Source organism: Perca fluviatilis, chromosome 18 (assembly GCF_010015445.1).
Source record: "Perca fluviatilis chromosome 18, GENO_Pfluv_1.0, whole genome shotgun sequence".
Lineage (NCBI taxonomy): Eukaryota > Metazoa > Chordata > Actinopteri > Perciformes > Percidae > Perca > Perca fluviatilis.
Window position 1 is genome coordinate 5,943,487 of NC_053129.1, and position 16,398 is coordinate 5,959,884.

Below are 16,398 nucleotides of genomic sequence, written 5' to 3' on the forward strand. Positions count from 1 at the left end.
TAGCAGCTAGCCTAGGTGAGCATTATAATGTGTGTTTATCACGGAAGTAAAGGCTGGACTACAATTGAGCTGTTTGGAGCAGTTTGTGAACAGTGTTTTCTGTTGGAGATGGTAAGTTCCTTTGGGGTGGACTTTGGGCTTTTTCACTTTGTAAAACTTTTACATGCACAAAAACGATATATAACACAACAAAGGAAAGGGAAAAAGCTAAAAAGCATAATACGAGCACTTTAAGTCAGGAGCGACCACAGCGGCCAGTGGGCCTCTGACTTTGCTTTACGTCCTGTACCCCAGGATTTTAAGGGTCGGTGGCTGGCTTTAATCCACGATGAAACAAAAGGCAGAGGATCAAATCGTTCCAGGGGGGGTCCATTCAAATCCACGAAGAGATCCATTCACTTAACTTTTTGCGATACTTGTCAGTAAAATTCACAGCAGAAAAAACCCTCTCATAGCTGAGGTGGGCAAGTAGGTGAGACTTGCTGTTTGGAGTTTTGCCAGAATTATTCCTGTTGGTGTGTTTTCTAGTTTGTAGTCCCGGAACTCCTCCACGGCCTCTTGGGCTAGTTCTCCCAGTGTTTTTGCCAGTGCCCACACCTCAGCTTCCCCATACAGGATGAGAGCACTGTGTTGCTGTGGCCAAAAACATTTATCCAGTGGCTTCAATATCTGGAAAAGGTCTGGTTCAGGTAGCCGATTCTTCAAACTGTCAATTATAGACTGATAGAACTGGGGATAATGTATCTCTCTGAAAGCTCAACATCTCAAGATTTTCCCTATTTTCAGTATTTACATGTTTGAATCTGCAGCAGCTTCTTGGAGCAGACGGGCATTCTTTGATGACTGGTTAAAGAGGGCATACAGCTTTGAGATGAAAAACTCAAATTGGTTACACCCAGCAACCTCCTTAAGTGAGTCGTTATAAGCTAACTCAAGTCTGTGTGCTAGACAGTGTATGGATTGTACTTTGGGGAAGTCTTCATTGAGTTAAGCGACGAGTCCGCCGACTCTGCCAGAGACTACCGCTGCTCCAACGTTGCTATGGAGATGAGATTTTTCCCCAGAAACTCGTCGTCCAGTCCTACTTGTCTCCAGCTGTTCCTCAAGCTTCTGTATATTGACCCAGCATTCGTGCCCTCTGACAGCTCAACAGTATCCAAGAAAGCATTGTCAACTCCCCCCTGTCCTGTCATGTCACACCTTACATACATAGATAGATAGATAGATAGATAGATAGATAGATAGATAGATAGATAGTATGGAATTTTGAGCAGTGTGGACAGCGTTGGATATTAAACTGTGAGTAAAACTAAAAGACCACGGGAAAAAAGTGCTGCCGTAACACTGGCTCTTCCGTGTCTACCCTTCATAATAAATTCACTCAGCATTTGGCTAAGAGGCAACTCAATAAAAAATGATTTCTTTCCTTCACAATAAAAGCCCAGCTTAAATTCACTCAGATCATTTTACTTAGAGGAAACTCAATCAAAAGACATTTTTGCTGACACTAATCGTATAGAGACTATCACGTTAAGTTGTTGAGTACTTTTACTTTAAATACTTTTAAGTGACTATATATAACTTTTAAATGTTTCTCAAATTGTGTAATGTTCCATGTGATGATCATAAATGACCTGTAACCGGTAAAAGAGTTATAGTGAAAAAAAAATGAATTATGCCTTTGCTCGGGTCGGATTTTTCCCACAAAGTCACAAAATGATTCACGGCAGGTAGACGGCGCTACAGAGCACACATTCTGACAGGTCACAGATTTCTTTGTAACACCGGAAAAACCAATGTTAGTGAGTATCCAGCCAGTTAAAAGGTAGCAGGAACTGTCTTTATATAACCTAATTGTATTTAAATTTTATTTTAGAAGTTATCTGCTGTTACTGATACTGGGGCAGGGCCATCACAGAAAAAAAGGAAATTAAACAAAGAACAACTAAAAGCTAAAAGGGAAAGACGATGGGCGAAACCGCGTCAATATCGGTCGGGCTTTTTACTGGAGCCAATTACGGGATTGTAAATGATTCAAAAACATCCCCGAATTGGGATGCAACAAAAATATTTATTAATTTAATGATTAAATAAGGTAGTGTCTCCAAACTTACCTCAATTATAACTTGTCTCCTGTTAGTTGTACTACAGCACTTTTTAAAAAATAAGTTAAATTAATAAATATGTTTGTTGTATCTCTTTTCGGTGTTGTAATTTGTAGACGTCCCTAAGCACTCGTCTTACTGCCGGTAGCAGCAGAGAGCAGAAGCCTGCAGGCAAGTGTTATTTAAATAAACTCCTGGTGTACTTACAAACTTTCCAATCCATCGTTTTATGAGTACATAACCTGTTTGTAATAGTTTAGAAGTTTGGTATCATTTCGGGCATTATTAGTGGGGTAATGTACAAGATACACTCTTGGATCCATTAGCGCCTGCACTAAGCTATTCAGCTGCTCGAGGTCGTGGTTCAAAGGACCCTAGGGTGAAATTACTCCAAACCATCACTTTAAATTGTGCAATGTGGTTGTACGTCAGTAGCCGACATTAAATTACACCCCCCCCCTTCCATTCAGCGCAGAAGTTGTATTGCTTTTAGTCCTTGTTTGTTTTGGTCTACTGTTTTTTTTTTTTCCTTGTCCCCCTATACTTGTGTAAAACGTCCTTGGGTTTCATGTAATGCGCAATATAAATCAAAATTATTGTGAACCATTCTTTGTTGAACTTTAATGCTTTACAAACACCAAAGCAAGTGTAAGGGCTGTGACTACTCTTCTGAAGTGATTTTGGAGAGAGAAATTAGGTAGTTAAATACACTGGGTGACTCACATGATACCATTGTACTCATATCAAACTATCAATCCAGGCTAAAGTCATTGATATTAATAATGCATGCATGTTGCCACAAATTTCAGGTTGTGGTCGACTAGCAGGGCTTGCTTTGTGTGTTTGATAAATTGATCAACATTGATTGTGATTGGTGGTTCGCTGTGCATTCAGAGCCTGCATGTCACGCACTAGCAACAAACTGTGTATCCAAGAACACTTAGATCAGTTTAAATTGCGCTATTTCAGATACATACAAAAATTCTGTTTTCTGTTTGTAGATTAGTGTTAGGTTTCCAGCTTTGTGGCTCCGAACCGTGACGTTAGTTGGGAGAGACTTTCTGGCAAATCTGCGGTGAAAAATGCCCGGGAGACGTCTTGATAACGTTGCATTATTGAAGTGATTTATTTTGTCTTTGCAGCTAACATAAAACACTGACTACTATAAGTTCAATATCTATGGTAAAGCATGTGCATCACTGTGTCCGCGGCAGCTGCCGCTTACGGTACTTTTCTATAAACGGGAGAGCCTCACTTCCCATAACAAACCCCGTCAGACTAATGATACGTCACATACACACGTTGCCCAAATGGCCACCTGTCTTAAAGGGAAAGGGTCGGCCGGTAACAATCATGTGAAAGGAGAACGGGGAAAGTTTAGTTTTCTGTCGAGCAGCAAGAAAGGTGTAGTGTTAACATTGTACATCCTGCAATGTGACTATTGCGCATGCGCACATCGCGATGTAGACAATGAAACAAAATATTGCACAGCCCTAGCTCTTGGCGTTATGGACTAGTGAGTAATGTTAGCTTTCCTGTATAACTGTTGTCAATAGGTCAGTTTAAATTCGTCCGTTTGCTATTGGTTGTGATGGCTGCTACCAAGTTGCCAATCTACAACTAGACTAACTAGTGAGCTAATATCGAATCCGCCATATTTTGTTTAGTCAGAAGACACTAGGAAAACGCGATGGCAAAGCGCGTTCATGAATCTGGGGGGCAGAGATTCTGAAGGGGGAGGTGTATTTGTTTGGCAGTTTAGTTCAAATATGGGCAATCTTCCCGCAGCATCGCTTACTGCACCTTTAATGTCTCTCTCTGCCTTTCTATCTGTCTTATTGAACATGGATGGATGTGGTTACTGATCAGTACAAGTGACTATGGTTAGGTTGTTCAGATGTCGTCTAAAACTTGAGTGCAATCTGATCTGAACTGAACTTTGTGTCTGTACAGACCTGCTCTGAAGACAAATGTCAACATACAAACACCTACTCAAGAGTTTTTATAGGCAGTCAAATCTCATACTCTAATGTAGTGAACCATAAGAGGGACCAAGTATATGCGCATCCAGGCAAAAATACTGCAGGAAATATAGGAGGTCTGCACAATCTTGGGGTCCAATTTACTACTGTTTTTCTCTTTTTAGTGCAATGTTTTGAAGATCTTCTTCAGACAAACAAAAGAGTGAAAAGAAGAAAATCTTGTAGATTGAAACTTTGCCCTTAAAAATATAAATAAATCGTTAAATTTGAGTCCAAACGTGCAAACCTCCTTTATGTCCTGCAGTTAAGAAGACTCAGAAAGGGATTTATTGATAAGTAAGTAACACAAGTACTTGCCTGTTGGTGGTGCATACATAAACATAAATAAATTAAAAGGAAATAAACAAAAAATGTAAAAATAAAAAATAAAACCTGATAACATATATAAACAAATATGTACAATATAACTGCTTAACAATAAGAAAAGAAAGCTGTATGCTTCAGTGCAGGATGAGCAAACATATAGAGGTATGTGTGCAAAAGTTGAGTGTATATAGGGCCCTATTTTAACGATCTGAAACGCAAGTATGAAACGCCAAACGCAAGTAGCTTTGTGGGCGGATCTCTGGCACTGTTGCTATTATACCGGCAGGATAAATGACTCTTGCGCCCGACGCAAATCTTAAATGGGTTGGTCTGAAGTAGCTAGGTGTGGTTTGGGCGTAACGTGAAAATAACCAATCAGAGCGTCATCTCACATTCCCTTTAAGAGCAGGCGTATTGTTCCGTGGCGGATTGCTATTATGACGGCGGATTTGCCTGGCGCACGCCAGCGGGAGCTGTCCGGGATGCGGCAAAGTAACAAATGCCCGTCTTGACCGGGTGGCAATGTTGCTACGGCCTCTCGGGCGCATCTAATCAAGTCTGGAGAGGATTGCTGCAGCCATGGAGCATGGGCCTCCAAACGCACCACCTGCACCTGTTGTGCCCCTTCCTCCTCCCCCAACTCCATCTCCGTCCACCCACTCCAACAGGAGCGCATCGCGCATTACTCCAGATTCACCAGATTCCGCCAGAGTGTCCAATCCCACGCGTTGTGCACACATTACATTATGGCCAAGCATTCGTCCCTAAAATAGCATCTGAATAACGCGCTACTGACTTCAGACCATGTTTTTCCTGGTCAGTGGCGGAATTGTTTTCTGAAACTGCAAAATAAGACTACGTAACGTTTGCGCCTGAACACGCCTCCTCTTTTCGCTGAACCGCCCCCGGGAGCGCAAATACATTCCCTAATTTACCGACGTGCGTCTGTGGAGGGAAAAGTCCACTGGCGTCGGGTGCAAAATAGGAATGATACTTGCGTCGGTGTACAAAGGCAATTGCGCTGAGTGCAAGATAGGGCCCATAGTGTGCAATGGACAGGGTAAATGTAACATGTAGCTACTGTAGTTTCTAGCGATGGGGATTAGGAGACTGTGTCAATGGGGATCCCGGACCTTGTTAATGAGGCCGATTGCAGTCAGTAGCGACCTGACCCATTGTTATAGGTAGACCAGTGTGGATGTTAAAGTCAAGTAAATTTTCTTTTCTATAGCGCCAAATCACAACATAAATTATCTCATGACCAAGGGCGCTGTAGGGTGAGAGCTGATAGTGCTGCAGCACCCCCTAGTGGCCAAGAGGGAGTGCTATTATTAAATTATTTTATTTATTTATTAAATTATTTTTTTTTTTTTCAGCAGATGAGAAAAAGTATATAAATTATGTTTTAAATATCCAAATTTTATTAATTTCTTCAATCTGAAATGACAGCGTCATCGCGTCATGTCAGACAGGAGTCAGTTGAGAGCTGCACCTGGAATGCGATCAATCATTATTTTACTAACGTGTTTATCAGGAAGAACATCGTATCGAAGAAGAGCGTATATACAAAAGCGACGTAATTTAGGCTAAACATGAATGCATTACGGTGTAACACCGGCTCAGTTCTGGGTAGCCTACTATATCGGGTCATTTAGGCAGTCCTTCCAGAAAAACGCAGAGTTTTTTTGTGATTGTTGCGGGCAAAAATCCTTGATTATGCGGCACGTTTTCTTAAAAAATGCGATGGAATATGTGGGATATTTATGCAATTTTATGCGATGAAATTGCGGGAACTTGCAAAAAATGCGGGAACTTGCAAAAATTGCGTGAACTTGCAAAAACTGCGGTTTGATGAAAAAGAGAAGAAAAAGTGATTCCCCCAACACCATGCTTTTTTTAAACTTAATTTCCAAAAATTGTTTACAGTCATTGCGATAAGTAAACAAATTAGATACAAAAATATATACAAATAATATAATATTAAAGTAAAAATAAAAGTAATAGTCTAAACAGAGGGAAATAAAAGATACAAAAGAGACAGACTTTCAAAAATCGTTAATATAGACAGCAGGAGCACTTAAACAGATAATATCAGGTATTAAGATAGGTTTCTTATTGGATACCAACTTAAGAGACTCAAAGTATCAACCTCCAACACCTGCTTTTTGATGATGTTCACGTCGTGTAATTACGTCACTTCATAACGTTCCCATGGCAACAGGGGAAAATGGCTGCTCTTGTGTGAAGTAAACGCAACATTTTTTCAACTTTCTGCTAAGATATATGTGATTTTTTTGCAACGAAAATGCGGGGATTATGAAATCATGCCAGCGCCGCATATTTCGCGCGGAAATCGGCAATTTGTGCGGCATATTTGAAAAAATGCGTGAATATGCGGACTTTGGCTTATTATGCATTGAATTATGCGATTGCATAATCGCGTTTTTCTGGAGGGACTGTTTAGGGTGCAGATATTATGTCTTTATATCTGAAATGGCTTTGATGTTATTGCAATGGATGAAAAGGAGGGTATGTGTAAGCGTGTGCATTGGGCACACCGCCCAGCGAATGACACTTTTCATATAGACTATACTCTTAAATTTACAGAGACCCAATAGTTCCCTGTGTGCTAGCACTGGCAATGGTAGCAAGGAAAAAACTGATCCCAATGAGCTGGCGCCCACAGATCCCACTATGAACTATGAACACTGTGAACAGGCAGTGTGTAGAGAATGATACTGCTGGCCTGAAAGATTGGAGCACGCCAACTTATTTATTTTTTATCCATTGCTTCATTGAGAAATGGCCAGTGCCTGTACAAGGAGTTGAGTGCCGTACTCAGTCAGATAAGACCTCATCTAACAGAGAGATCTCCACTCAGTTGTCAAGTGAAGTGTAGTCACACAAAGACTTGTGTTTCTCACAGGGGGATGATTTTATACCATCAGTTCAATAAAGAGATATGGAGATATTTTGAACTTAAAAAGAAAGCCAACACTGACACAGTGAAGTGTAAGCCAACACAATTATATCTGGAGAAATAAAGTTGGACCGGTGTATGCCTGGGGGTCAGGTTATGTAATGCATAAGAGAAATTGTTCCTGGAAACTAAATATATGCTCTTGTTTCCCACTAAAAAAGCAGCGGCAGGTGGATAAAGGGCTGTTGGTGCATCCCCTGTCTCATGTGGAGATGCCTGAGGTGGGCCGGCTTCTGAAAGAGATGTCCCTATGTTTACTGGACCTCCAAGCTCTCTGCAGCATCCTGGCTCAGAGAGCACAGGGGAAAGAGCCTAACCTGTCTCTGCTTCTGGGCATGAAATGTATGTGGGTTACACACACACACACACACACACACACACACACACACACACACACACACACACACACACACACACACACACACACGAACATGAGTAACAGTATTGTTTAAGTTATATCTAAACAGCACAAATAGCATACATCAGTAGTGGAAGAAAAAAAACATTACGGTTTTCATTTGGATTATCTGTTTTATACTCAATTTTAGCCCGTAAAGGTATTCTGAATTATGTTATGTCTGAGTGGATGACTACTATGGAGCATCAAATTCATCAAATTCTGAATCAAGTCCGCTTTCCAATTCAAATGTTGTCTCTGTGCCCAAAGAACTTAACTACCATGGACTTGAAAGAATTTGTAATTTTTCTGATTTTCACTAAGAAAATCACAGTCTTAACATGTTAATGTGAATTGAAACAAAACTACTTGGTAAGGTTCAGGAAAAGATCATGGTTTGGGTTAAAATAATTAGTTTGTTTAGTTCGTTACGTAGGCAAGTTGAAGGAGCAATATGTTATATTTACTGCTTTAAATCATAAAATGACCATGATGTGTCATCAGATATTTAGAAAACATTCTAAGTTGAAATACTTGCGTCTCTGATAACAATGCCAAAGCCAGTATGTTCTTCTTTTAAATTTTGATTCCGGTCCATAATGTCTATATTTGTTTTGTCCACTGCACAGTTTGACACCCCAGCCGGGTTGCCAGATATACCGTTAAAACGCAAAACACAGCACGCTACAGCCATGGAAGCAATAACCAAACAAACTGGGTCAATATACTATAGATACATTCTTTCTGCCCTATCTAAAAAAACTCAGCAGATGACATGGTAAAACACGTGTAAATATTGGATATGCATTTACAAGATGGAGACAGCTTGCAGCCCAACAGGTACAGAGGGCCATGAGGTCGCGTTTTTTTTAGCGGATGTTGCATTAATGTTTAACTGACCGTTTAAAAGGTGACTGTCAGCCGGGTAGGTTGCAGTCTTTTTAGCGGTTGTTGCAGTTAGGATTAGCTTAGCTTAGTTTAAGCATCTAGCTAATATTGACATTGTCAACGTTGACTTTTGGTTTCACAAAGGACACAAAAAACGTGTCCTGGGTGAAATTCTGTGTTTGTTTGACCCATCCACCCTGACCTCCTCCCTACACAGAGGTGTTGTCGTTCTTTATACTACGCCACCTGACTTCCCCCATTTGCTCCTCTTATAATTACTATGGCCACAGAAGCCCACCGCCTAATAATATATGTAAATATGGGTCATAATAAGGTGCTTGCAAAGACAACCTTCATGGTCATTTTCGGGGGAGGACGGTCTGGTTTGTGAACTTGACAGAGCCAGGCTAGCTGTTTACCCCTACTTCCAGTCTTTATGCTAAGCACATCCTGACTACAGCTCTACACTCAACACACAGAGAGCAGTGTTTCCCCTACCATTGTTTTGCGGGGGCAACAATAATGTATAAGCAATTGATTGTACTCTAGGCAAACATTTGGCTTAAGTCATAAATATCTTTAAACTAAATCTTAGTTCTAAGTTTATTTGTCTTCACCATTCCTTGTGTTGACTTCGGGTCACATTGACCTGTTTTAAATTTTTGTTTTATATCAGAAAATATGGGACATAGAAATAAGAGCTGAAAATGCGTAGAAGAAAAATGTAACAATTTAAAACGTTGGAAAAAGCAAAGACAAACTGTGAAAAAAGGTGTCAACAACGTCGAAAAAAAGGTTGACGGGAAGACAACACAAGGGTTAACTAAGTAACAAACTGGCACACAGTATATTATCCATTACCCAGTGATAACTTTGCTTTCTCTGTCCAGCATTGAGTGTTTCGGCAGAGGAGAGTGACTGCAGAGTAGCTGTGGAAGAAGAACTGAGGTTCAAGCTTCTGGAAGTCGGCCAGCTCAGGAGAGACATTGATGACCTAAGGAAAAGCATCTCAGACTGCTATGCTCAGTAGATGGGTGACAGTTGTGTCTCTCATTGACAGCAAGTATCCTCCAGCTCTGATGACACTGCTATAACCCAGTGTGTGTTTTAAGTTTTACTTTCATATACTTCATAGATAACTACATAAATAATTACATTAATTATAACTACAATTACAAGGTCCACAACAATGCAGACTTTCCCAAAACAATTATTTTGTGCCACCTTCACGGTGTGGTTTGCACATGACAGACAATGGTAATGTGTCATGCACACCAATCATGTTGTTCAGCCTACCCCCATATACAGTATATATATACATATGGTTTGCCTTCACACAACAGTTTTGTGTTGGACCCAAGACCAGTTTACAACAACTTTGACAATATACTAGAGGTGTGACGAGATCAAAATGTAACAAGACTTCTCGTCGAGGTAGAAATTGACTTGCGATATCGGTCACAAGCGCAGAGCAACCGGCAGACGCCAGTAGACGAGTCTAACCTGGTTAGTCTTATAATACATCTGGCTTTGACGATGAGTCTGGCTTGGACCTCTAAATCAGCATAGAAGATCTCCTGCCCGTTCTACAAAGTTGACTCTGAGTTCACTTTTGCAGAGCGGTAGCGGAGTTGCAGTTGTACAAAGCTGCCAGTAGAACACAATGTAATAATGATAGAGGGTACGGCTTCTTGCTCTCTCACTCCCGCCCGACAAACACACACGGACTGCAGCGTGCGGTGTGGCCCTGACTCGCACAGATCGCTCTCTTTCTCTGTCTTTTTTTAAATGAGTCGGAAGCAGACTTAATAAACTTTACTTTTAATGATATTGAACAAAGAGAAATGTTCTCCCCTCATCTTAAAATGGTCATAAATCACTACAAGAGCAGCCTACTTCCTTGTTTACTGCCGCAATGAAACGCTTGGCTAACCTTGGTTCTCTGAGTAAAGAATATTTTTTCAGTCATATTTCTTAATTTAAGTTTTCTTAGTGTTAAAAATAGTGTTAAAATCTCGCCTTGTCTCGTGAACCCCATCTGGTGATTCGTCTCGTGAGGTGAGTGTCTCGTCATACCCCTACAATATACCAAACTCTCTTGGCAAACGGCCTTGGATCTGGAAAAAATCTCTAAAATCAGCCCATGTGTGAAGACACCTTTCAACACTTTCATCTGCCAGAATCTACACAACTGAAAGAAAATGTGTATTTATTTGACAATAGATCAAATAATCTGTCGCTTGTAGTAATTAACTCACAGATTATCAACTTTAACTGTGCAGTTTCACTCAGCTTTATAGAGCATTTTAATCCGTATCTGCTGGATATGTACAATAAATAAGCAACTGTTTATATACAGTAAGGATATGTCACTGTTGTATTTACAGTTTGTTGCGCTGCCCACAAGTAGCCCAAAACGTGTTCATTTAATAGTTTAAGGCCTCTGAACACCCACGCAGGTGTTTCAGTTATTCTGGCCGGTAAGACCTCTGCTCAGGTTGAAGGTGCGCCAGAGTTTTGATAGAAATGTATTCGGTCACAAATCTTCATCTACCAATAAGAATTATAAAGCTGTCATTTGTCCTGACCTAACCGGTGCAAAAAAAGCTGACCGGAGACTCAGGAATTTATAAATTACAGTCTACACCCATACAGTGATGGGAAGAGGTTTAATGAGCTTGATCAACTGAAAATGTCTGTGTGAACGTTCAGAGCCTTTAAATAAATACTACAACTTCATTGCTGGTTTATAAGCCTGAATAAGCAAATACATCATTTGAAAAGAGCACATTCAGGCATATTCAGAGTGATTGTGGTAAGACTGACAACAATAAATGTGAAAAAGGCAAACTGTATTTGCACGTTCAAGGTGGATATTCACATTTAACTTTAAAAGTCCAGCCTCAGCTACTGTATGTGGATCTCATGCACCTCTCTTTGTGCTGGATACCGAAATGCATATTAGAATTTCATATGTTAGATAACTGTTAGAAACTCTTATCTCTGTGAATTTAAATGTCCTAACAAGCAATATGAATTGTGCAGATGTGCTGTTAACCACCTGATTAAAGTCAACCATAGGACTCTGAAAATCAATGAGCAGATGCTTAATTCACTAATGACTCATCAGGTGATACTCAGCTTTGTGACAGGTCTGTGACACCAAAAGTAAATGAAAGAACAATGCAGGAGGAGTTATTTGTACAGACATCACATTTATTTAGCATAATGTTGTACAATATATAAATTGTCACGTTAAATGCTTATTGTTTCCAATTAACCTTGGTAAATCTTGCAGCCAAAGAAGCTGAAACTTTGAGTAAACTGAAACAGCACATGCACTTTTTGGTAATTTTGTCTTCTGTGCAACCAAACAGGGCGGAGAATTAATTAATTCTAGTGGAATTAATTAATTCTCCGAGCAAGCTGGATTTATATCAAACAAACAAACAACCAAACAAACAATCGGACATGTTTTGTCTGTATGATTTAATAGGTTTGTAACATTTAAGTACTCTCACCAACAATGACAATCCAAACCAAAGGTCTGTTTTGATTGTCCTAATTGATGTGTTCAGGCCACCTGTAGATGTTGCAACAAGCCACCAGATGGCTTGTTTCTCTGTATAACAAACTACTCTTTCTTTAATATTGTTTTAGGTTTACTGCCAATATGTATGAATGCCAAAAGTATGTTTATATACAGTGATGTTTTTTTGCAATATGAAGGTTTGATCTTATTTGTTCACATGGCAAATAAAATTATTTTTATAAGGTTGTGTAATTGTTTGTCAGAATACTTTGCAGTATATTGTGTGCACAATAACAAATGATGTCAGTCAACAACAAAAATTGGGCCCCAGTAATATTGCATGCTCATAGGCAAAGATTACCTGCAGTAAATAATACACAATAGGTAATACTTGACATTTACTGAGGAAAATCAAATATACTGTACTAAGAAGCAGTGTTGCCACAGTTGCTTTGAAAAAGTAACTTAGTTACTTTACAGATTACTTGATTTTAAAAGTAATTTAGTTACTTTACAGATTACTTGATTTTAAAAGTAACGAAGTTAGATTACAAGTTACTTTATTAGTTACATTCAGCAACTGCCGACAACACCCCCACAGCCTCAACATAAAAATGACAACCAGTTTACTTGAGGGAGCTCGGCATTGCCAGTAGTAGGGATCTGGTTTATTATGGCACGAAAGAGAGCGAGTCAACCGTGTTTAAGGGCAGCGTTTCCTCTACAACATTCTGCCCGACCAACTTCTTCAACTCTCCCCCACTTACTGGTTTTGCACCGAAGTCCAGCTTTTGTTGTTTGGGTGGTGGGGGACCTCCTTCTCTTGCTTCGCACCACCTGGTGGGACTTGCTCTGTAAGTTTGACTGCAGTGCTGCGACTCCAAATGTTTCTTCAAATTTGACGTAGTGTTTTTGTAGCTAGATAGCACTTTGTCGCCACCAGCACAGAGTATACAACAAACCTTAATATTGCTGATACAAACTCTAGTGACTGTATTTCCAGCTAGAAAGCGCGCATCTCTCTCCTCCCTCCATTGTTGTTTATGTTTGTGTTGCTGCGTGGTACACGTGACCTGTCCTCATGCTGAAAACGTGACTTGTCGCATACGTGACTTCACTCCCCAAGACCAAGAAGAAAGCAAAAATATATATTTTTACTAAGGAAAAAGACAAAAATAGTAACGCACAGGATAAGTAACTTTAATCTGATTACTGGTTTGGAAATAGTAATGCGTTAGATTACTCGTTACTAAGTAACGCGTTACTGGCATCACTGCTAAGATGGTATTGAAATTAATTGGAAGATTTCCCTACATTGTGAACCATAAGCAAACAAAATCACTTAACCAGGGAACTTAAACTGCTTTCAGATATTAAAAGACAGACATGAGGAAAAGATGAGAAAAAAGGTGAAGACAAATCAAATCAAAAGAGAGGAGATGTAAGTTGAACCAGGGGATGTAGGACTATCGGTGGTGAACTATTTTATTAAAATATTTGAAAAATAACAAAAAATAAGACATACAAAACGTGCAATAATGCATAGAACAACATAATAAAGGGCAATTAATGGTCATAGTGCAACAACTTGTGTCCCCAGACACATTCCAGACTTCCAGGCATCTTTTCAAAAGGTACTGTGCAAAAACAACAACAGTGTTTCTAACAGTTGCGTGACCAGAGATGTTACAAACCCCTGGTAAATATTGGAGATGTATTTTATCACGGCTACAAGGGACGGGCCTTTTATGTAATTTCAACATTCGTGTACTTACATTGAATTATATAGCTAGAGTACCTGATTGGTTACTCGCAAAAACAATTGAGTAAAGTGATCCCGACGGGTCCTGGCTAACGCCGCCATGCTAACCCTGCTAACAGCTAACGGGCAAGCGGGCCACGGCTGTTTACAACGTGTAGCCTGTTCAGTGGCCGTAGCCGACAATGGTTAGTTATTTGAAGCCAAGAGAGGGGGGCTGTAAATCAGAAAGAGAGGACCGTGAGTTTGCAGTGAACATGCCGTTTTTTAGGTCGGGTAGAATCTATCTCTCCGTTGTCTCTCGTTCATATTTTTTCTACTGGAATTAGAAGGGCGTGACACATTGACATATATAAAATGGACCAACAGAGCCCGTTGCTCTGGACGGAGACCAGTGAAGGCTATTAGAAGCACTTTTCCGGTGATCACTAGCTTTACTGCGCAGCCTCCAACTGAGAGAGACAACGTAAATGTGACGTGACCAACGTGTCTGAAAGTTGTAAGTCTTCTGGTAGCTGTGCCAAGAGAAATATCAATCATTCCCAATCTTGCAGAGACGGAGAGCGTAGGTATATGTAAAGAGATAACATGGGCACAGGCTATTTATTGATCACTAACATACTAGTTAACATTAGTAATTAAACCTAAACAGCTAACGTAAGTCCAAACTGCCTGTGAGCTTCTCCTGCACTATACGGTAATTCCTCTACTGTGCGACAGTAAGTCACTTGGTTATGACACAATCGTTAGCCTATTTTTATAAAAACGTCTGCTACAGAGCCATGATGTGAGGTACAAGGTAATGGAGCCTTTTATACACTTGCGTATTGTTTCTTTAGAAATAAACAATGGACAAATAGAGTCTTACGCTGCTTCATATGTAAAGTTATTCGCGCTGTCAAAGTGGCACCAAAATGTATGCTAGTCAGTGGGGGGGGGGTTTTTTTTTTGAAAAAAGTGGGGGTTAGTTTTGTAAAAAATTAAAAGGAAAAGGAAAGGGGTGTTTTTTGTGAAAAAAAGTGGTTGGGGGGGGGGTTTTTGAGGGAAGGTTACCCCTTGCGTGACATCGGCTACTTCTTCTTCTTCTTCTTCTTCTTCTTCTTCTTATTTCCGGCAGGCTAGACGCATCTATGGCGTATTGCTGCCCTCCTCTGGTCTCTACTCGCTATCCACACCTCAAGTAGAAATAACATCGGCCACTTGTTCGTGACCTCCTACTTCTGAATGTATCGACTGGAACACTCTGAAGCATATACTGCCCCCATCAGTTCCGGAAGAGGCGCAGCACTGATGCTGCTAACACTGGCATCGTCGCTAACGGTGCCTACGGTGCTTAAAGATCCCATGACATGGTGCTCTTTGGATGCTTTTATATAGACCTTAGTGGTCCCCTAATACTGTATCTGAAGTGTCTTTCCCGAAATTCAGCCTTCGTGCAGAATTACAGCCACTAGAGCCAGTCCCACAATGAGCTTTCCTTAGTATGTGCCATTTCTGTGTCTGTAGCTATTGAGAAGAGGAGAGGGGGGGGGGGCAAGGTTGAGGGATCTGAGCTTTCTTTTTCTCAAAGGAAGAGCAGGATAACCAGGGCTTGGTTTACACCTATTTCAATTTCTAGCCACTGGGGGACCATAGACAGGCTGGGGGAACGCATATTAATGTTAAAAAACCTCATAAAGTGACATTTTCAGGCCATAGGACCTTTAAAAAAAAATGGGCATTGTCGGTGTTTTGTCCTTTTAGAACCGGAAGGTGTCGGTAGTATCGGTTCTCGTGACATCCCTAAGTCTGTACCCAGGGCACAGTCACTGTCTGTCAGCTACACCTGCTGAACACTGTCCAAATCCAACAATTTAGGCAATGGGGTGTTTTGCCAAAGTTAAATTGCATGTTTCCATTATTAGGAAGTCAAACTTGTGGTCTGGATGAGGAAGCACTCCACACAGTGCTCTGTGAAGTTGAATCAATCATTAATAGTAGACCTATCACCAAGGAATACACAGATCTAAACGACTTGGAAGCATTAACACCTAAGCACCTTCTGCTTCTCAAAACTAAACCATGCTTACCACCTGGACTGTTTTCAGAAAGAGGACATGTATGCACGGCGAAGATGGAAGCAAGTCCAATAGCTATTTTGGAAAAGGTGGACTAAGAAGTACTTACCACAACTGCAGGAATGGCAGAAATGGACGAAGATGAAGCGGAATTTAATTCCTGGAGACATTATACTTGTAGTGGATGATTCTGCACCCCGCAACTCCTGGATCATTGGAAGGATAACGGAGGTGGTTCCGGACAGAAGAGACCTCATGAGACAGGTCTGGATCAAGACCCAAACCAGCTGTATATGCAGGCCTGTAACTAAGATCTGCCTTCTTCAGGAGTC

General features: G+C 40.6%; 1 protein-coding gene across 1 annotated transcript in view; it reads left to right on the forward strand.

The window, feature by feature from the left end:
• The window catches only part of cep85l (centrosomal protein 85, like), a 31,554-nt gene extending 19,057 nt beyond the window's left edge, over positions 1 to 12,497 (forward strand). The window contains 2 exon segments of the mRNA XM_039781977.1: positions 7,595 to 7,775; positions 9,609 to 12,497. Of these exon segments, the coding sequence (XP_039637911.1) occupies positions 7,595 to 7,775; positions 9,609 to 9,775 (348 nt within the window). The 3' untranslated portion in view covers positions 9,776 to 12,497.
• Positions 12,498 to 16,398: the final 3,901 nt, after the last annotated feature.